Source organism: Pelophylax lessonae (genome assembly GCF_965119305.1).
Source record: "Pelophylax lessonae genome assembly, chromosome: 1".
In the NCBI taxonomy this organism is placed as follows: Eukaryota; Metazoa; Chordata; class Amphibia; order Anura; family Ranidae; genus Pelophylax; species Pelophylax lessonae.
The window spans coordinates 260973577-260995187 of NC_138768.1; the positions used below are offsets into that span (position 1 = coordinate 260973577).

General features: G+C 40.7%; 1 protein-coding gene across 4 annotated transcripts in view; it reads left to right on the forward strand.

The window, feature by feature from the left end:
* The window catches only part of ARVCF (ARVCF delta catenin family member), a 380287-nt gene that overhangs the window by 252826 nt on the left and 105850 nt on the right, over positions 1–21611 (forward strand). For all 4 annotated transcript variants that reach the window (XM_082268310.1, XM_082268312.1, XM_082268311.1 and 1 more), the window contains one exon: positions 4735–4918. In XM_082268310.1, the coding sequence (XP_082124436.1) occupies positions 4735–4918 (184 nt within the window). The remainder of the gene's footprint in view (positions 1–4734; positions 4919–21611) is intronic.

Below are 21611 nucleotides of genomic sequence, written 5' to 3' on the forward strand. Positions count from 1 at the left end.
GCCCTATTTTGCGATTCTCCAGTGTTACTTTAACAGACAATTGCGCGGTCGTGCGACGCTGTACCCAAATAAAATTGATGTCCTTTTTTCCCCACAAATGGAGCTTTCTTTTGGTGGTATTTGATCACCTGTGCGTTTTTTTTATTTTTTGTGCTATAAACAAAAAAAGAGCGACAATTTTGAAAAAAACAATATATTTCACATTCTGCTATATGACATTCTCAAAAAAAAATTAAAAGTCAAAATTGTTTTAACATTTTAGGCCAATTTGTTTTCTGCTACATATTTTTGGTAAAAAAAAATTGCATTAAGCGTATTTTGATTGGTTTGCGCAAAAGTTATCGCGTCTACTAACTACGGGAAAGATTTGTCATTTTTATTTTATTTTTTACTAGTAATGGCGGCAATCTGCAATTTTTTTTGCGGGACTGCAACATTGTGGCGGACAGAACGGACCCCTGACTGATATTTTTGACACTTTTGGGTGGGACCAGTGACATTACTACAGTAATCAGTGCTAAAAATATGCACGACACTGGCAGGGAAGGGGTTAACATGGGTGATCAAGGGGTTAAATGTGAGCCTAGGGGAGTGATTCTAGCTGTGGGGGGTGGGGCTTCTGAAATGACCATAGAGACATGTGATCCTATATAGAAGGATCATATGGGCTCTATGATCATTGCAGGGAGAACAGTCAGCTGTGTTTACAACAGCTGACCGTTCTCTCTCCGCAGGGAACGATTGCAGGTGTCAGGTGGCAATCGGAGTCACCTGACACAGGCATCGGCCCCCTAGCCTCCCGAGAGTGAGCGACATAGGTCTGTGGCACGCAGCATGTTTACTATGGCTGGTTCGACATTGCGGCCAGTCTGCTTCAGCCCTGTTGTCTCAGACCCTAACGGAATGGGCCAAGCTTTTGCACCAGGGTCTGGTGGGTAAGCAGGTCCCCTGCTGCTTATGTTGATTTAGCGGACCAGTTGGTCCATGGGCTGCAGTTTATTTGTGATGCAGCTTTGGATACAGCTCCTGTGCTGTCCAAACTTTGTTTCAGCTGTGGTAATTAGGCTGTGGCTTAAGAATTGGTCTGCAGACCAAGCCTCCAAGAAAGCTCAAATTGATCTGCCCTTTCAAGGAGATCATAAGCCAAAGTTGCACTTATATCATAAAGAAAATAGAAATAGTCCAAAAAGTGATGTCATAAAGTCCGTAAAGTCCCAAAGTGAACTCTTCATCACCCGATTGATTGTGATCCCATGTGAAAAATAGAAGCCTCCACCACATAAATTGGCTGCTTACCAAATTATAAAGACCTCCTGTCACGGAATTTCTCGATCGCCTGCGGCTATAGCCCAGCCTAGGCCTCTGTTTAAACAATGGGACTTAATGAGGAAACCGAAGCCCGTCACTTTTGAGGAGACTCAGTCAAAGGTAACCCCAAAATAAAAACTTTCATAGCATAAAATCCTTTTAACATTTATTTAACGAGTAAAGGTTGCACTTACATAAGAAAATGAATAACATGCATAAATGAAGCCGGCTGGCTCTGCATAGCAGCCCATCCTTCCGGGACTTGGGCAAACGCAGTGACGTCAACACGTTGCTCCTTCTGACGCATATTGTCGCAAACTGATGTCGTCCTAGGACTTTCAAGGCAATTGCCTGTTTGGGGTTACCCTGGATGAAGTCATTAAAGGTATCACGGCGGTGGGGGGGGAGAGTATCTTTCTACCATAGTCTAGGAAAGGGAAGGAGCCTCGTCACAGACGGGGGCCCTCCTTCTCAGCACATAGAAAATAATTTTACACAGGCCGTAATTCACCGGCTGCTATCACAGAGATAGTTTTCTTTCCCATTTTGCATACAGGTTCGGAGTCTGGTGGAATCCACCTTCAAGACAGTTCTGTTGCACAGTCCTACATGCAGGTTCGTCTCCACAGGAGGATACCGAGGTTCGGGCGAGATCACGGGTTCCTCTGGCAGACGCCATAGGTGTCCAAGGGCCACGGTAAGGCCAGTACCATTCTCGACTCAGGCTTCTTACGCAATTCCTGTAAGGTATGAAGTGCGAGGAACTTGTGTTGCCTTCCTTGCGTCCAAAACCGGCTCATACCATGGAATTTACTTTGCATACCTTGTATGTGGTTTGTGCGATTTGGGTGTATCTGGCAGCTACCGAGTCCTTTCAGAGGTCAGACTTGCTTTTTGTGGTTACGGATGGACCAAGAAAAGGGCTGGCCGCTTCTTCGGCTACCATCTCCAGATGGATCAGACAGACAGTGACTCAGGCCTATTCCATTTAAGGTCCGGTTTCACCTTTCCCGGTCATGGCGCATTCTACTTGGGCGCTGAGTGCTTCTTGGGCCTTCCGTCATCAGGTATCAATATTGTAAGTTTGCAAGGTAGTCATAGTCGTTGGTGCATACCTTCACAAAATTCTATAAGGTAGATACTTTGGAATCTGTGGATGCTTCTTTTGCCTGCAAAGTTTTGGAGGCTTCTGTTTTGGAGGCTTCTGTTTTGGAGGCTTCTGTTTTGGAGGCTTCTGTTTTGGAGGCTTCTGTTTTGGAGGCTTCTGTTTTGGAGGCTTCTGTTTTGGAGGCTTCTGTTTTGGAGGCTTCTGTTTTGGAGGCTTCTGTTTTGGAGGCTTCTGTTTTGGAGGCTTCTGTTTTGGAGGCTTCTGTTTTGGAGGCTTCTGTTTTGGAGGCTTCTGTTTTGGAGGCTTCTGTTTTGGAGGCTTCTGTTTTGGAGGCTTCTGTTTTGGAGGCTTCTGTTTTGGAGGCTTCTGTTTTGGAGGCTTCTGTTTTGGAGGCTTCTGTTTTGGAGGCTTCTGTTTTGGAGGCTTCTGTTTTGGAGGCTTCTGTTTTGGAGGCTTCTGTTTTGGAGGCTTCTGTTTTGGAGGCTTCTGTTTTGGAGGCTTCTGTTTTGGAGGCTTCTGTTTTGGAGGCTTCTGTTTTGGAGGCTTCTGTTTTAAGAGGGGCTGTTCCCTCTTGAGGGGTGTTTTTTTTTTTTTACTTATATTTTTCAGGTGGGGCTCCTGTGTCCTGGTTAAGGGCTCTTATGTTTAGCCTTGGGTCATTTTCCCTACCCCTCATTTTCCTTTTGACAGGGCTTTTTGACGTCCCAGTAGTTATGGTTTCTGGAGCGCTGTGTCCGTCTAACAAAAGCGAAAATGGGATTTTTGTACTTGCCGTGAAATCCATTTCTCTGCGTTCATCAACGGACACAGCACCCACCCCTCTATGGAGTTCTGATACTTCTAATACTGCTCGCTACTAAACTGATTACCTAGAGCAGAGAGAGGGGTTATATACCAAGCTGAGGATGGCCCATGGGCGTAGCCAGGTGTTTTTTGTTCTGCCTAGTTCTTCCTAGTCCTACTCCTGGAGAAGGCAATATAAGCCAGTAGTTATGGAGCGCTGTGTCCGTCAATGAACTCTGAGTCATGGAACTCTGAGTCATGGATTTTATGGTAAGTACAAAAATCCCATGTTATCCCACCAGCTACATGTTACATTTATTTCAGAAACCCTTTTTTCATGGCAGCCCAATATGACTTGTAAAAAAAATCTCTGAAACCTGGAATAGTAAGCCTCTATAGTGTCTCGCTGGTGGTGGTCTAATTTATATTTGTCTATTAGGACATATATAACCAAATCTGGTCTATTTAATAATTTATACATTCTGTGGTGGCACATCCTGCATAGTGACCACATTTTTGATGTAATCTTATCCTCCTTGCCACCTTCTTTATTGGTTAGGGAAGTCTTGGTTTTTTTGTCACTTCAGGTGAGAATGCTGTACAGCTGTTGCAGAATTATATTACAGTTGTTTTTATCACAATATGGAAGTAGTTAACAATTTTTAGTGGCATAACTTCCTGTCTTTATGTATGTTGAAGGCTGGTCATCCCTAATCCATTTTTTTGATCAATGGCGAATTAAGCAAATGCAGTATTGATTTACTGGTGTCATATGATATGCAGCAAATGTCCTCTTCCTAATATCCCTTTTCACTTTCCTTGAGTAGCATAATCATTACTGCTTGGAATATCTGAGGTGCAGACAAAGTTGCAACCAAAAATTGATTACTCTATATACTGTGTAATAAGTGTGTGTGTTTGTATGTATGTGTGTATATATATATATATATATATATATATATATATATATATATATATATATATATATATAATGTGTATGTGTGTGTGTGTGTGTGTGTGTGTGTGTGTGTATATATATATATATATATATATATATGTGTGTGTGTATATATATATATATATATATATATATATATATATATATATGTGTGTATATATATATATATATATATATATATATATATATATATATATATATATATATAATAATTTTTTTTTTTTTTTCGTTTTCTATATGCTGCTCTTCTTGAAATATTAAAAATGGCATGTTATATGCATGGTATAGTGTCCTCTTGTAATTTTTGCTACTCTCTCTTTATAGGTTTGCTATAACAAGATAAATTTAATGAATGTGGCATTTGTTCATGGTTTCTAAAAGTATATGGCGATTGCGGCCATTTGTCTAAATCAAGGTTTAGCACAGATTCAAATAATTGCATTGCAACAGGCCAATTAATTCTGCCCATCTGATGACCCAGTGTGTTGCTGGAATATCTTTAGGCCTGCCTCACTGCATTTAGGCATAGTTAATTGACTTGTACATCTGCCACTTAGAACTCTGCTTCTTTCTAAAGGTACTCTGTGGAACCTGTCCTCGTATGAACCCTTGAAGATGGTTATCATCAACCATGGCCTTCAAACATTAACTAATGAGGTGATCATTCCTCACTCTGGCTGGGAGAATGAACCAAATGAGGACTCCAAGCCCCGTGATGCGGAATGGACTACAGTCTTTAAGAACACATCTGGCTGCCTAAGGTACTGTTCTTATTTGTGCTACAGGCTGTAATCACTAGCTTTTAAAATGATCATATCTAACCCTAAAGGTGTGTTTAGTGTTTCAATTCAGTATAAATGTTAATTATGAACTATTACTGACCATTCTAGAACTGAGATCTACTTCTGGATAATACATCTCCTATTTGTACTTTTGTTCCATAACTTTTGTTATAATCATAGAATTGCAGAGCCAGATCTACCATTTTGGTGTAAAGGTTTTTTTGACAATATGAAGGTTAGTTCAAGTCAAGTGTTGAATCTTCTCAATCTCAATTCGTGCCATGTCAGTCATTAACCCACCAGGACCCTTGTCTTTTTAGTGCTTTCAAACCCACTGATAATGTGATTTGTGATGATCTGATGGTATGGCTGTAGGAGCATTAACAGTGCATTAAGATAGATGTATGGCAAAAGATGTGTGGCCTCAGAGTCAGCTTATAGTGGTCCATTGCCTGCAGTTGGCTGATGTGACAGAACTACATGGAATGATCCCAAGTATATTCAGATTCACCCAGCTGCCTGATTGACAGTTGGCTTCTGGCATTCTGAGAGCCAGCGCCATCTGCTCCCGCCGTCTACAGCCCGGCACTCCAGTGAGTGTTGAAGGAGCATAGCTGAGAGCCAAACTTCTCCTTTAACAATACTAATGCCACAGTAGGCTCCAATGAATGTCTAGGTTGGTTTTAAGAGCTCACATAACCATTTGTTTTTAAAAATGAACATACTGTTTATGTAGTGGGCCCACTTTTAAAACTTTTTACCGTCTTCTCATGTAAGTGATGCAACTAAACAAGCAGATTTAGGCCAAGTTTTGACATGTGGTTGGGGGGAAGGTATGGGTGGATTGGTTGGCTCAGGAATGCTTGATTGAGCCACCTTTTTGCCAACCACCATCCACCTCCCACGCCCGTGTTTGTCATCAAAAATGTAAAAATGGACGGTGAGGAGAGGTTGTATTACTTTCTTACCGCTAGTCAGTGGCCTCGGAAGTGTGATCAGAAATCTGGCTTCTGACTTCAGAGGGAAGGGAGCGCACGTCTAAATCTACCATAACTTGTATAGTTTATGTAATTTATTAGTGAGGGGGATATTTCCTGTACCAGTGATAGTTGGAAACTTCATATTGCTTTAAGTGATCATAATAAAATGTTTGGTTTCGTGCTTAAAAATTCTTAGATGTTGTGGCTACTTAAATTTTCTTTTTAAGGCCTATCGGTTATAACACAGCAGCTGGTGAGAATTATCCCCAATAATTCTGCTGTCCAAAGGTGTCTTTTTGTTGCGTCTTCCTGAAAAAAAAAAGAGAGGAAAAAAAATGCAGTTACCACATCTAATGATTGGTAAGCTGCAGTATATTACATTTTTAGTTTTGGGTTTAATGTCGCTTTCAATTTCCATCTGTGGTTGCAGTCACATCTACTTATTCTAAGGATATTGCACACATGATTGTATTTTTATTTGTGTGTCTCCTGGTTTCTGTGATAGACCTTAAGAGTGAAAGTCCTAAATGATCTTTGTCAAGATCTTTCAAGGTTTTTTTTTTTCTTAAACTTTGAAGTAAGGGCATGCAGATAGGAATCTATAGAATTAAGTAACCAAGATTTCTTTTTTTGTTTTGATGTATATTATTGTGAAAAACCCAATAAATATAACCTAACAAAACAGGTCTCACAAAAGATATGAAATTGGTACACACGAATCCAAAATAATAACTCCAGTTATAGGATAGTACACTCCAGTGCAAAAAAAAAAAAACCCTTATCTAGAGAGGCTAAGATGTGAGGACTAGAGCTCCACCTACCCCATATTTTATCAAACAATTTTGCCTTTTCGCGCAGTTTAAAAGTAAGCCTAAATAAGGAAAGGAAATCCTTAATAATCGTAAGCCATTGGGACAATGCCAGTACAGTAGACCCTATCCAAGACAGTAAAATTAAATTTTTGGCAATGAAAAACAAAATGGGCAAATGTAGTTTAGCATATTTAGAAAGGGACGGGTCCCCAAAAATGCTGTTTTTAGGAAGGAGGACATTAAAGCTGCTGTTCTGTTATTTTCTTGATACTGGCCTTTTATGTAGCTATTGTCACAAGGTTTTTTAAACCTACAAAAGTTTCATAACCTGCTTTAATAAAGCAAACTTATGTTTTACTGATTTAAAAAAAGTTTAGTGCAGCATAACACTATTGGTAGTAAAATAGTAGATTTTGTATAGAGATGTTTACATCAGATCAAAAGACATCTGAGACTGCATGAAGGACAGAGGAATTTGGTCTCAGAGGGACAGTCCCTCCAAATGAAGGACAGTTGGGTGTTATGCCAGCACACACCACCTGTACTAGAAAAAAAGGAAAAAAAAGGTACATAATCATTCCCTGGAAAATACAGTGGTTTGCTTGGTCGCTATTTTTATACCTTTCTCTATACAGGTAGTAAGTAGTGGCATTTATACCACTGCTGCTGTCAGCGTTTTATTTATATATATATATATATATATATATATATATATATATATATATATATATATATATATATATATATATATATATATATATATATATATATATATATATATATATATAGCAGTTATGATAAAATCGAAGTAGATGTTGATTCATAAAGATTACATCACTTATTTTTTCTAATAACACTAGCTTCAGGCTGGTGATAGCTCTGAGTTTCAGTAGATGTCTTCTGAAAGAAGCAGGAAAAGGTGGCCCATATGAGGTGGTGGTAAAAAAGTAAGATAAAATAAATTTAGGTTTTAACTTTTAGATGCCAAATCCATGCAGAAAAATGAATACAAGCCTGTGGGATAATTATTTCTGTGAATTTAACAATTAAAAAAAAAAAAAAATTTAAGTTTTCAATAACATACAGAGAAAACAAAACCACCAGCCACACTAGCAACCGATGGGAAAAAAGAGGGGGAAAAAAACAGGGGGAAAAAAATCCTAATCACAAAAATCAACCTGTCACGGTTTCACAATGTACATAGAAAAACATTGGGTGTACAGAAAGCTCACAAGGGTCACAAGAAATGTAGATGAAATAAAAAAAAACCCAAAAAACAAAGTTTAATTACCTGGATCTAAGGAAGCCAAAGTATGGGGACTAGACAACCACCTGCCCCACAGTTTACTAAACCGTTTTGTTTTTTTACGTAATTCAAAGGTAAGCCTATAAAACGAAAGGGAATCATTAACCAGAATTTAACAGTTTTATATGATATAATTAGGATTAAAATAGAGTGGTATTTTAAAAACACATCTGTTATAATGAATTGAGCCTTTGGTTAGGTTTGGTACAATAGAAATGCATTTCTCGGTTGTGAATTCTGAAAGCCCACAGGTTTTTGTTGGGCATTTTGAAAACCAACAATTCATGTATACTGTATGTATATGTAAAACCAAGGACATTTTCTTCAGTCCAAATGCAAGGTACTAGATTCCATGTCTTGGTAGCATTAGAAATGGCAAGATTTCTTTAAGGCTCGGTTTACACCTGTGACGGTGTTCACCGTCACTGGAATTTAAGGACAGATGGTGATGGTTTGGATTGCTTCATATTTGTCAGCAAGGTCTCCATGTAGAAATATTGAGATTTGTTCCCATTTGCCATGAGGTCTCTGACCAGGAAGTACAACTCCTAATATGGTCATTCCAGGAAGTTCAATGAGGAGACTGACTGTCTAACAATGTTGCTTTTGTCTGAGGTGGCTTTCCATTCACCTATTGTCAGGTGTGCTAATGAACTCACCTGTTGTTTGCTAAGGGATGTATTGACGCTCAGAGTAATGTGTATTGGGGGCTCGTTATGGAACCATTGTTCTGTGTCTGGCTATTGTGTACATTGATTGTCCCCTGGGGGTTTCTGTCTCATTACACATAACAGTTTTTCTAATCAAGCTATCGGACCAATTCCTGCTGACTCATTTTCAAGTCCTCATTTGCATGGCTAAGGAGGACCTGAAGGAGAACGGCATGTACTGTGCAATTGACCAATGGGAAAGCGGTTGTTGGGGGCAGGATGTTCCAAATTCTGTATAAAAAGTGTGCTGTGTAATTCCAATAAATTGTCTTCCTGTTTGAACTTGCATACAGCCTGCCTGGTGTTTGTTCTAATGGATCCTGAACGGCACATAGCTGTAGTTCGGATCCCGGAGCCTTGGTTGACCGAACCATCAGACGTTGCGATCTGCAAGCTGACTCGCTAGCAGCACAAGCAGAGGAGTGTCGGAGTGGAAGCGAGCGAGCAAGGGTCTCGTCACAACACCTATGCAGGTGGCTGTCGTGCCTGAGCAAACTCGACCAGCACATGCGCATCTGCGGGACCGTTTCTTTCCTATCTTGCCACCTACGACACTAAACCCCAGTATATTGAAGACACTGACAATTCATTGATAACCATACATCCTGCACTCAGTGGTTCCTCTTCTCACGATCACCAGTAGTGACAAGGTTATATGGGAGGAACTGCAGAGCATATCAGGGGACCTGGAGATCAACATTTCTGAAAATTCTATGCTACTACGGTGTCCTGTAGTTATTGTAGGGATTGGTGGGAAGAACCACAGCGATGGGCACCAGGAGATCAACCCTACTTGACTCTACTGGAAGGAACTACTATGTCCCGTTGTGACCTAGGGTTTGGCAGGAACAAGTACAGAGCACAGAATAGGACCAGAGGATTGAGAACCCTAAAATTGACACTCCCTGTGATTTATTTGCATTACAGCAGAATTCAGCAGCACAGGAAAAGCAAGTATTTACCATCTTATTACCACTGTAAAGGTGGTTTACTTTTGGTGTGTTTAATACAACTGAAACCTACAGCCAGATTGAATGCTATTAATTACATGGCATTTTCTTTGTGTGACGCTGTTATATCGGCGTTACATGATGTATAGTTAGAAAGCTTTGCTTCAGGCGCTTCTCGGTAATATGCCTGTACATTATTAGTAAGGTTTATGTTTGCCTCATTCTTACATCTGTAATGGCAGCAAACATTTCTGCGTTGGTGTCAGAATTAGATGTTCGGTTCCTTTTGCTGGTTTTTCTTTCCATAGCACTTACTGCCAGCTTCATTTCATAGAGGAGAGATCACTGAATGGCTCTTTCAGAGCAGCATTTACCTCAGAGAGTTCCCATTTCCAGTCGGCAATGAGCACACAATGCTGGGCTTTACAGCTAAGTAAATGATAGATGGCACGGTTTTCCGGCTAATGACCGAGTGTTCTTTATGTATACATTAACATGGAATAGTAATGGACTTCAACGTTTTAGGTCTGTAACACATGCTCTGATATTAGCATTGTGAAAGTGGCAGAGCGAGTTAAGAAGGTAAGGCCTTGTGAGAAACGGAGTATATTAGTTAAGTTCTTTGATAAAATGTATCAGCTGGCCTTGTGTTGCATATGCTGGAGCCTGCACATGCCATAATCCCAACACAGAGGCAACAAAAGTAGATGTTTTTATAAACAAAAGAAACTGTAGTCCTTTACTCCCAACCTATTTTCCCTGTGTAAGAATGGAGATCATACGGTTCTGCTATGTAGGACCGTTGATCTCTGTTCTTACACCTCAAGCCACATCCAATCACAGTTAGAAGCACGCCCCTAGGGACACACTTAACCCCTCCCTCTCAAAGTTAACCCCTTCACTGCCAGTGTCGTTTTTACAGTAACAGTGCGTATGTATAGCACTGATTACTGTAGTAATGTCACTGGTAACCCCAAAAATGTCAGTCAAGGGTCCGATTTGTCCGCCGCAATGTCGCAGTCCCGCAAAAAAAAATCGCAGATCGCCGCCATTACTCAATAAAAAAAAAAAAAAATGACAAAAATCTTTCCCTTAGTTAGTAAACGCAATAACTTTTGCGCAAACCAATCAAAATACGCTTTTTGCAATTTTTATTTTTAACAAACATAGGTAGCATAAAACAAATTGGCTTAAAATGTTAAAAAAATTTGATTTTTAAATTTTTTTGGGGGGAATTTCATATAAAAAAAAAGTGAAAAATATTGTTATTTTTGCAAAATTGACGCATTTTATTGTTTATAGCGCATGATCAAAAAATCGCACAGGTGATCAAATACCACCAAAAGAAAGCTCTGTTTGTGGGAAAAAAAGGACGTCCAATTAGTTTAGGTACAGCGTCGCACGATCCCGCAATTGTCCGTTAAAAGTCACGCAGTGCCGAATCGCAAAATAGGCCCTGGTCAGGAAGGGGGTAAAATCTTCCGGGGCTTAAGTGGTTAAGTACTCTTTTATATCTTGTTCCCAAAACTGGCTCCATTTTTTTACCAGGTCAAAATCAGAAAAAGTTCATATGACTTGCTTAACAGCATCTTTACTCCTATACTCCAACCAGGACATAGTAGAGTCTGTTGGCTACTAAGGATAGCAGACAAACTGGTAAAGCAGTGTTGCCAACCGTCAGTATTTTTACTGGCAGTCAGTAAAAAAATGGGCAATTTTCTCCTGCCAGTGAATTCCAGTGACAGGAAAAGGTTGCCAGGTAATACAATGGTTGCGACGTTCAAGTTGGAATTCTGCATGCGCAGTTCTGGTCTGGAGTCGGCTGAGACCATCCGAGTGCCTGCTACACTGTGTTCAGGTGGCAGGTCTTGTGGAGGCTGTGCCTGAGCATGTCGTGTTATGTCATAGTGCAAGGGAGCCGAGTGCAGCGTCCAGAGCCCCTTATGCAGGTCTTCAGGATGGGAGCAAGGCAGAGGACAGTGCTGTTTGAAATGAAGAGACCATCACTGTGACTCAGGAGGGGGCGTGTTGTGTTGGTGAGGTGTCTTCGTCATCTGTGCTGCTGAACACAGCTGTCAGTCATTTTGAGACTAAGGCCTCATGCACACAGGATTTTTTTAGAGCTTCTTTTAGGAGTGTCAGATTTTTTTTTTTTTTTTTTTTCAGCTTAAAAATGCCCTTCCACGTTATTCTATTGGCTCGTGCACACACAGGTTTTAGGAGCTGTAAGTGGCATAGGTGTTTTCAAGCTGTAAAAAAAGCCCAGGGCCAGCACGTTCTGGAGCAGCAGCGTTAGGCTGTAAAAAAGGCTGCATACAGCGTTAGGGCACGTCAGACGTTTTTAAGCTGTAGCAGTTAGATTTGAGGATGAAAAATAGAAGAGGGCAGAGAGAGGCTGCTAAACACTTACGCTGCTAAACATGGCTAAAACGTGTATTAACGCCAATACAAAACGCTTCTAAAAGCACATTTTTACAGCTGCTTTTTCCTGGCATCAGAACCGGCTTTGCAGCTTGTTTTTTCAAATGCCCTGTGTGCATGAGGCCTTAATGTGCATATGTGCCATTCCAATTTCTTGCCTACCTACTTGCTAAACTAAAAATAGAATAAATATGGTTTTTGCCTTAATAGCTACCTTAAATGCATATTGTACTGGTTTGTAGCCTAAATACTAAATTTTTCACTTAAAACTGTAATTTTGTAACTTTTCAAAATGCCAGCAAAAACTTGGTTGTACCAGTAAATTGAGTGTTGGGTCAGTAAATTTCAATCTGGTAGGTTGGCAACACTGTGCTAAAGGAAACTCCTTTTCTGTAAAATTATATAGAAAACAAATACTTGGGGTACTATCCACCCTGTAATGTGACCTTGTGCAAGAATACACTATATAAAAATGCAGCACATCCATGCGATAAATTACATTTACGAAGTGACATGATGCCTGATGTGTAGCGAGAGGGCAAGGTCCAGATCCACCATCATTCATGTCACCGCTTTACCTCTTTCCAGTACGTGACTTTTTAGCTTCCACTGAAATATCTAAAAAGACAATATCAGACCTGATACACTCCTGCCCATTGGTAAGGTCACAAGACACACATAGCAGCAGATACTGGTATGTTTGGTGACCAGATGTCTCCATGGCCTTTGTTTTCTGGGAGTCTTCTAGCTGTCTCTGGCCATCCTAAAAGCAGACCATATCCATTTCGTCTCTCTTTTTGGTTGGTTATACCTTTTATATACAGTAATTCAAGCTCTTCTGAAAGCCATTTTTGTTTGAGATCTGAGCTTGGCAGTTTAGATTTTTTAAAGTAAAACAGCCCTCATCAAATGACCAACAAATGTTAGATAAATATTCTAGTAAGCAAAAAAATGCCACAAATGGTTGTTGCTGCATGTTTTTGCAGCAATGCCGTACAGTTGAAATGTGATATTACGGTTTTAGCCTAGAACAGCGTTGTACTTTAATCAAAGTGATTTGATGAGTGCTTCAAGCAATGAACAGCATGTACTGAGGCAGCCATTATTAAAATTACACCTGATCCCAGAAGAGGTTCCTCTCTGTTTTAAGCACTTTGAGCCTCTCTTAGCCCGCATGCACTAGTTCCTATTGTTTGGAGGGAGAGGAAAAGAGCGCATTGCAAATAATTACCCTATTAGAATAACACTTAGTCATTTCAGGATGGACACGATTACTAGAGCAGTTCAACACTTTGGCACAAATTGGGTTTTACCTGAGGTCTGCATGCTGAACAAAATCTGGCTTTATAGGAACAAACGCAAGAAAACTTGCTAATCATTTTATATTGTAGAAATACCTTGTTTTGTGGTGCTGCAGACCATTGACCTGTAGCTTTTGGCATTCGGTTATCTGCATTGTAATTTTTAAACTATACCTAAAGGCAAAACTGTTCTTTAGATTTGGTTAGTTATAAGGGGTCAGAACCACTGTCTTAGGCTGGCCATACACTGTTCGTATCTCAGCTGGTTCAGCAGGAACTAGCCAAGATTCAAATCATTAATGGTCAGGCTGATTGTACCAAATTGATCAATCGATTAAACTTTGGTAATCCAGCCTGCTGGATTCTTTTGTGATTATCGCAAGCGGCTGCTATAACTGCTAGCGACAATCACGATCTTCTCCCGGTGGGGACAGCTTCCCCAATGCCCCTTAAACAGAACTCTCCCGGCAGCAGAAAAATACTAAATGGCCGCGTGTGCCTTTTTTTTGCCAGACCTACCTCTCTCGATTCCTCTGCGTTCAGGAGAGGGACCTTTAACTGCCACTTAACTCCGCTGCTCCTAAACACTTACATGGACACATAGGCTTTTATTGAGTTGAGTTTGGGGCTTTGACAAAAGCTCCTAAACAAACGTTTAGGAGCAAGGAGCAGCAGTGTACGTGAGGCCCTAATTGTCTTGATCACCAAAGTCTTGTAGAATAGAGGTGAAGGTAAATCCAAAATTTTGAGTTACCAGAAGAATAGGAAAAGAGGAAAAATATTCCAATGGGGACACTTGTTATGAAAGCTGTGATATCTCTCAAATTGGAAAGAGATGCTCTCACTTCCTGTAGTCTACAGGACAGAAAGTGAAGGGAAACCTCCCTAATGAGATAGAGATGGCAAAAAGAAACCAATACCTTTTTTAAGCTTTCCTTACACTATCCAAAATGGGTGGAAAGGGTTTCGTTTTAGATATGCCCATATACCATTTTTAATGGTTAAAAGCAATTTTGCCACAATTAAGCACTCTTAATTTTTTGGATCACATGAACCTAGAGGTCTACTGTCTTCACTGGTGGTTCTTTATTCAAATGGAGCCTTTGCTAAATGCAGTCTGTCTTGAATCAATGTAAGTAGGCATATCTTATACCTGAAGGACAGCTGGGGAAGCTGACACTCAGTGCAGAACTAGTCAAGTGATCAGCATGTTCGTCTGGATCCTGTGCCACTCACATAACGCCTTGTATTTTCAGAAGCGAATACAAGGCTTCCTTGGATGTTTCTAAAAAAATATTACAGCTTCATGGTTTTGATTAACAATGTATTGGTGTTAATGTGTTCAGAGCCTCACAGTCCAGGCTGTATTACTTGCTAATCTGTTGGTGAGTCTGGGAGAATGCCATTTTGGTCCTTTTTATTAAGTCAGTCCTTACAACTATCACTATAGTTAGGGTACAGCAGATAATGTATCAAAAACGGACACCTTTTTGGTCTAGGCTAGAACAAGAACGCTTATAACCTCTTTTGGTGTTTCATTTCTCTATCACTTTTTGCTGTCCTAGGAATGCAGAGGAAAGTTTCCCCAGTGGTTGCACAGCCTGTAAACTGTAAAAGGTTGAAACTACGAACATTAACCTTTACCCACCAAGGTCAAAAGTTTTTGCTTGAGTTCCACTTTACGTTCTATCTTTAAATTGGGCAGCTCATACAACAGAAGTCAGCAATGTCTGCCTGAACCCGGAGTGGATGTCTGGATGAATTTGGCCAGTACCAGAGCAGTGTTTTAAAGGAAAGCTCTGCTGAGAGAAATACTATAGGCTTCCATGGTTCTTTACCTTCAGGACAATTTAAATCCCTGAGCCATAACAAGAACCCAGTCAGGGAAATTGGTACCATTGATCTGTGTTAACGTTCTTAGCTGTTGACTCAGAATCTATTACAGTCATTGGATCAGCTGGAGTGCCAGACAGCTTGCATTTTCAGCAGTCTTACCTGTGTTTGAAAAACCTGATTAATGTCTGTTTTGATGATCTGAATGCTGTAGTTTCACTGTGCAGCCTCATAATAGAGCCACGTCTAGACATTCTGCACTGTAGTACATTTTCCAGGCAGTTCAGGAACTGATCACTGTTACAAAAAGCTGTGTGTTTGCACTTTTTTTATTGTTTGTTTGTAATCCTTATGGAACTGAATATTTGGCGTATATTACTTGCTATAGCTCAGCGATGCCTAGGCCTTTTAAGTTCGTGTATTAGGAATGTAGGAGTTTAGCTCAACTCTTCTAAGGCCTGAATTGAATTTTGAGCTTGGCGTCCATGACTTTCTGACATCACCTTGCTATTAAAAGTACATTGAGTTTTGGTCAGTTTTATTTCAGTTTTGTAAACATGTATACATTTTAGACAGATCTCCTAGGTTTGCCATAAAGTCATTATAAAACAAATGGCACAAATTGCGTCAATGTCTCGCTGACTAATCTAGTTATATAGTGGGTGAGGTTGAATAGACACCAGGTCAGTGTATGTGTTTGTCACTACCAATTTCAACATCTCTGTACATTGGGGTTGATTTACTAAAGGCAATTATACTGTGGCAGTTGCTCCAAAGCTTAGTAAATGAAGTAAAGCTTTGCTTTGCAAAGAATATCCATACACATGCAAGGAAATTAGCATTTTGGCAGCGTTTCCCCCTCATTTACTAAGATCTAGAGCAAGTGCAACGTATAGTTGCCTTTAGTAAATCAACCCCATAGAGTGCACTAAAATGCAACTAAAGGTTTTTTGGGGAAAATGTGTGTGTGTGTGTGTATATGTGTGTGTGTGTGTGTGTGTGTGTATATACACACACACAGATTATCTATGGGGTTTAGGTCAGGCGCGTTTGCTGGGCAAACAAGCACAGTGATACCATGATCATTAAACAGGTATTGGTACTTTTGGCAGTGTGGGCAGGTGCCAAGTCCTACTGGAAAATGAAATCGGCATCTCCATAAAGCTGGTCAGCAGAGGTAAGCATGAAGTACTCTAGAATTTCCTGGTAGAAGGCTACGCTGGCTTTGGATTTGATAAAATACAGTGGAGCAGCAGATGACATGGCTCCCCAAATCATCCCGGACTGTGGAAACGTCACACTGGACCTCATGTAACTTGGGTCCCTCTCTACTCTTCCACCAGACCCACCCCTTTACTTTTTTTTCCCCTCACTGTACATTCTTTAAATACACTTATGGGAGCTGCCATGCCTGCTGTCTGTCCTGTCATTCAGTCTTGAGATTTACACAGCTCTAAGCCACTGGTGAAATATACTTTTTCTCTACTCCAATTAAAGAGGAGTTCCGCCTCCCCCTCCAAAAATTAAGTCAGCAGCTGCACATACTGTAGCTGCTGACTTTTAATATTAACACTTGCCTGTCCTGGAGTCCAGCGATGTCGGCACCGCAACCGATGTACCCATTGGCTGTCGGGCGCTGCCGTTGTCGGTAAGGGAACCCGTCAGTGGAGCCTTGCGGCTTTACGGGCAGGTCTCTACTGCGCATGTGCGAAACACGCTGCACAATCCTTTTGGCTCGGTGGCAGAGGAGGGGCGGAGCTTCCGAGGGATGGTGCCGTGGCGCCGTATCCCAAAAGTGGGGAAGGGTACCTGTCAAAAACCGATACCCGTCCCCCTCCCCTCCCCCCTGAAAGGTGGCAAATGTGGCACCGGAGGGGGGGAGGAAACAAAAGAGCTGAAGTTCCACTTTTGAGTGGAACTCCACTTTAAGCTATCCAAACAGCCAAATTTGTTTTGCCTTTAGTTAATCTATGATCTTCCAGAACACCTAGATCCTTCTCCACCTTCAAGTCCTTGAGTTGTTCTCCTAGGATGTATACTGCTGAGGCGACACGACTCCTTACTACTTCGGGGGCGACTTGTGCATTACAATGCGACTTGCAGGGACTTCACATAATGGAAGTCTATGCAAGTCGGTCCGAGGTGGCCCCGAAGTAGTACAGGACCCTTTTTCTAAGTCGGAGCGACTTGTGTCGCTCCTATTAGAACGGGTCCTGTAGCTGTCAATGGACCGTGAGGGAGCGCGACTTGTCAGGCTGACAAGTCGCCTGACAAGTCGCGCTAGTGTGAACCGACTCTTATCAACATTAAACTTTGCCACATAGTTGACCAAGTTAAATAGTGCGTTGAGGTCTGCTGGTAAGTTAAAGACATCTGTAAGTATGTGTTATTTCTTTGCATAGCTTGGTGTCATCTGTAAATAGTGAAATGGTTCTTTTAATCCCTATATCCTTAATGAAGATTTCAAAAAGTAAGGGTCCCAACACTGAACCTCGGGGTGCACCACTGATAACCTTAGACCTTTTAGAGTATGAGAACTACTTCCCGCAAACCGACGTACCTGTACGTTAGCTTGCAGAAGTCGTTGTACGGGTATGATGCCTGCAGCTGCAGGCATCAACCCGGTACAGTTTTTTAGAGCCGGCGGTCCGCTTTCAGGAGATAACAGCCGATGCGGCTCAGCAGCTGCTCAGCTGTTATCCCAGTGAGCTGGAGGGGGACACGAGGTCACTTCCTGTTTACTCGGCTGCTAATGGCGCCGATTTTAAAAAACTGTCCGTATTCAAAAATGCTGATTTAGCCATTTTGAATACTTTGAAGCGCAGTGGAGGGGCCCGGGTCTTTTAGACATGTTTTTGTACATGTTGCTGTCTGTTACGGTCACAAGGGATGTTTACATTCCTTGTGACAGCAATAAAAGTGATCAGATTTTTATTTATTTTTTTAAAAAGCCAGTGCTAAAAAAAAAAAAAAAATTTAATAAAATAGGGGAAGAAAAAAAAAATTGCAGTCACGGCTGCATATGAAAGCAGTGTTCCAACCACACATGTGAGGAATCGCCAGAGTGAGAGCAATAATTCTAGAAAAAGACCTCCTCTGTAACTTAAACTGGTAACTGTTAAAAAAAAAAAAAAAATGTAAAGCGTTTGCCTATGGAGGTTAAGTACCGTAGTTTGTCGCCATTCCATGAGTGTGCACAATTTTAAACCTTAACATATTGGATATCCATTTACTCTGCGTGACATTCTCTTTCACAATATACAAAAAAATGGGCTAACTTTACTGTTTTCGTTTTTTTTAAATGCAGTGAAATGTATTTTTCCCAAAAAAATTGCGTTTGAAAGACCGCTGCACGAATACTGCGTGACAAAAAATACTGCAACGACCGCATTTTTTTCTCCAGAGACTGTTCAATGTTTGGAGATTCTGGTAATTTTCTAGCAAAAAATACTGATTTTAACTTGTAAACAACGTGTCAGAAATAGGCCTGGTCCTTAAGTGGTTAAGCAGTTTTGACCTAAAAACAATGAGACTAATATCTAAATATACTGTAAATCTGTAATGACATAGCACCATCTATCCTCAGTCTAACAGACAAATATTCAGCGTGTACAATACTGTAAGAAAGTAACAATCTCTCAACCTGTGTATAAACAATGATTGAATTGCTGCATATTGCAGGACTGATCCTGTAAATTGCTGCCCCCTGACTAGCTATTCATTGTCTTCTGATACGTGGTCTACTATGATCCATTGTCTTCCCATTACATTTTATTCATGCTCTGTCTCCAGAATAGCAGAAGAAAAGCTGTGTGTGAGAATGAGTCAGTGCTCTGCCTCTCCTAATAATCATGATTAATGGAGAGTTTGTCTCTCAAAGAAAGTGGCTGGGAATTAGAGCTTTCACAATGAATTACATTCATGCCTTATCAGCCCTGCAATCTGCATAACATTTTATTTTGGGTGACTTTTCTATGCTTTTCCTATCAAGGTGGCCTTGGAAGAATGAATTTGTCATTTTATAGAGCCAGAGTGTACGCAGAACTCGGCTCAATGCTGGTAAAAATCTTCTCTGCTAATACTGCCTAATTCAGACTCAAACATTTCAAAAATCCAAAACTTGCACCCTGTGGCCTTATAGCCAAATTTAGCTTGCTCTAATGATACCATATCCAAACCTCTTTTCTGCATACGATTGCCCTTTTGAATTATGGTGGCTTGGACTACTGCTTGGGTCATTATAGTTCAATGACAGTGGCCAAATTAAGTGTTTTTTTATGAAAAAACACATGTATGTCTTAGCAGTTTACATGCATTAGATTCCATTTCCTTACATTACATGCCATACACAGTGATCCTTAAAATAATGGGGCAAGGGAAATCAATGTCTCTTTTGCCTTTAGCATATAGTTGATTGTTGGATGTTTTTTTATACAGCATGTGCTAGAACCCCAGAATGTTTAATATGATTGGTGGCTACATTGCTGCATACAGTGGGACTAAAGAGAATTAACATAGTCACCCAAAAAGTGACACAGCCGCTGCTCCCAAGTAGACATCCATGTGGGTGCGTGTTCCCAAAAGCACACACTGTGAGTTCAGGGACACGCACCTGCGCCAACACGTCAAATCGTTAAAAATTGGCATTTATAGCTTTAAGCCTGGTACACAAGTACCAAAAATTGTCTGGTTCAGCAGGAACCAAATGCTTTTCTGTATGAGTGTTCCACTGGCTATTTAACAGACAGTGTGATGATGCTGGGATCTGTCTTTTTTTTTTTTTTTTTTTTTTTTTTAACTCAGGCTTCATTCACACTAGCGCTTATCCAAAGTCACAGTTTCCACTTTGGAGCACCACTTTGATCCGACTTTACACTCTCTGAAAAGGCACCTGCACTACTTTGATGGGACTTTTGATTCAAAGTCTATAGTTAGTAAAAATAGAGCGGCACTAAATCCGACAACACCAAAAGTAATCAATAAATTTAATTGAAATGCAATCAAATTCAAATAAAATGAAATTATATAAACATTCAATAAATATATAAACACATATGGGGAAAAAGTAAAAAAAAAAAAACATGGGTCAAGGTAAAAAAAAAAGTCCAGTGCAAAAAAGTAGTGGTGAACACAAAGAAATCCTAGTGTCAGTGATCACAATCCAGTGCTAGATCCAGAGACCCAAATAAACTCCACCATGGCCACGCACCTCCAGTCCAAATATAAAACCTTAAACTGCTGGAGCGATCTCCACATGGTGTAATCCATCACAGATCATTGAACATTAAGTAAGGGAAATACCTCCTCGTGATGTAGTTTTAAGATGCAGTTATTAAAAACAATGTGCAGACTTAAAGTTAAAATAGTTGCTTAGGGATTGGTGTTCAGGACCAAGGGGGTCACACATGAACACTGGGAAATCCGAACTTCCACTTTTGCCCATAACCGGAAGTGAAGCCACAGCTCCTCCCGATGCGTTGCGTCACTAACACGTGACTAAGGGTTTTCAAAGTCGCTGCCACTTGAACTCGTGCCATTGAAAAGAAAGGGCTCCGATGTCTTGCAACTTTGATATTCAAAATCGCATGACAAGTCGCACAAGTGTGAATGGAGCCTCAACCTGCTGATTGAAGGAAAAAAACTTAACTAATCATGTATAGCCAGCTTTGGACCTGTTTTGACAGCCTAGTCAAAACCTGGTGTAGAACTGAACACAGATCTGCAGGCTGCAGCCATGCACTGTAGAGTGGGAATACGTAGCAATGTCACCAGAGCAATACTGCTCTAGTCTCCAAGAACTCTTCAGTATACTTGCCAGCATCAACTGTATGTTATGCAGTGGCTCTGGTCTGCTGGAAGTTTGAGCTTAAATTGGGTGCATTTTCCCTCATTATACATGGGTTTCTATGCGATGATTTATTTTGTGTCACAGGTTCTTAACGTCAATTCATAGTGTTCAGCATTTCCACACTTCTAGGAGGAAACAAAATTGTTTTAATTTGTAACAGTATTATTTTACACACGATACTGTGCTATATATTTGTGACCTTTTAGCAATGTTATCCGTGCTCTCCAAAGCTTAAAGTGATTGTAAACCTTTAATTTTTTAATTAAAAAAGTATACACGCTTTGTGTAAGGGTATTGCACAGAGCGGCCCCTATCATCTCTGCTGGGTCCCTGCTGGCGCTCTCCACTCATGCTCTTCTGCTTGCACCCCATAACAACCTGCATGTCATGTAGGCACACATGAGGGAGTGCTCCTGAGCTGGGCAGTATGCATCCAGACACACACACAGTGTGGCTCTGCACCACCCTCCACTCCCTCCTCACAGGATTTAACAGACCACAGCAAGAGCCA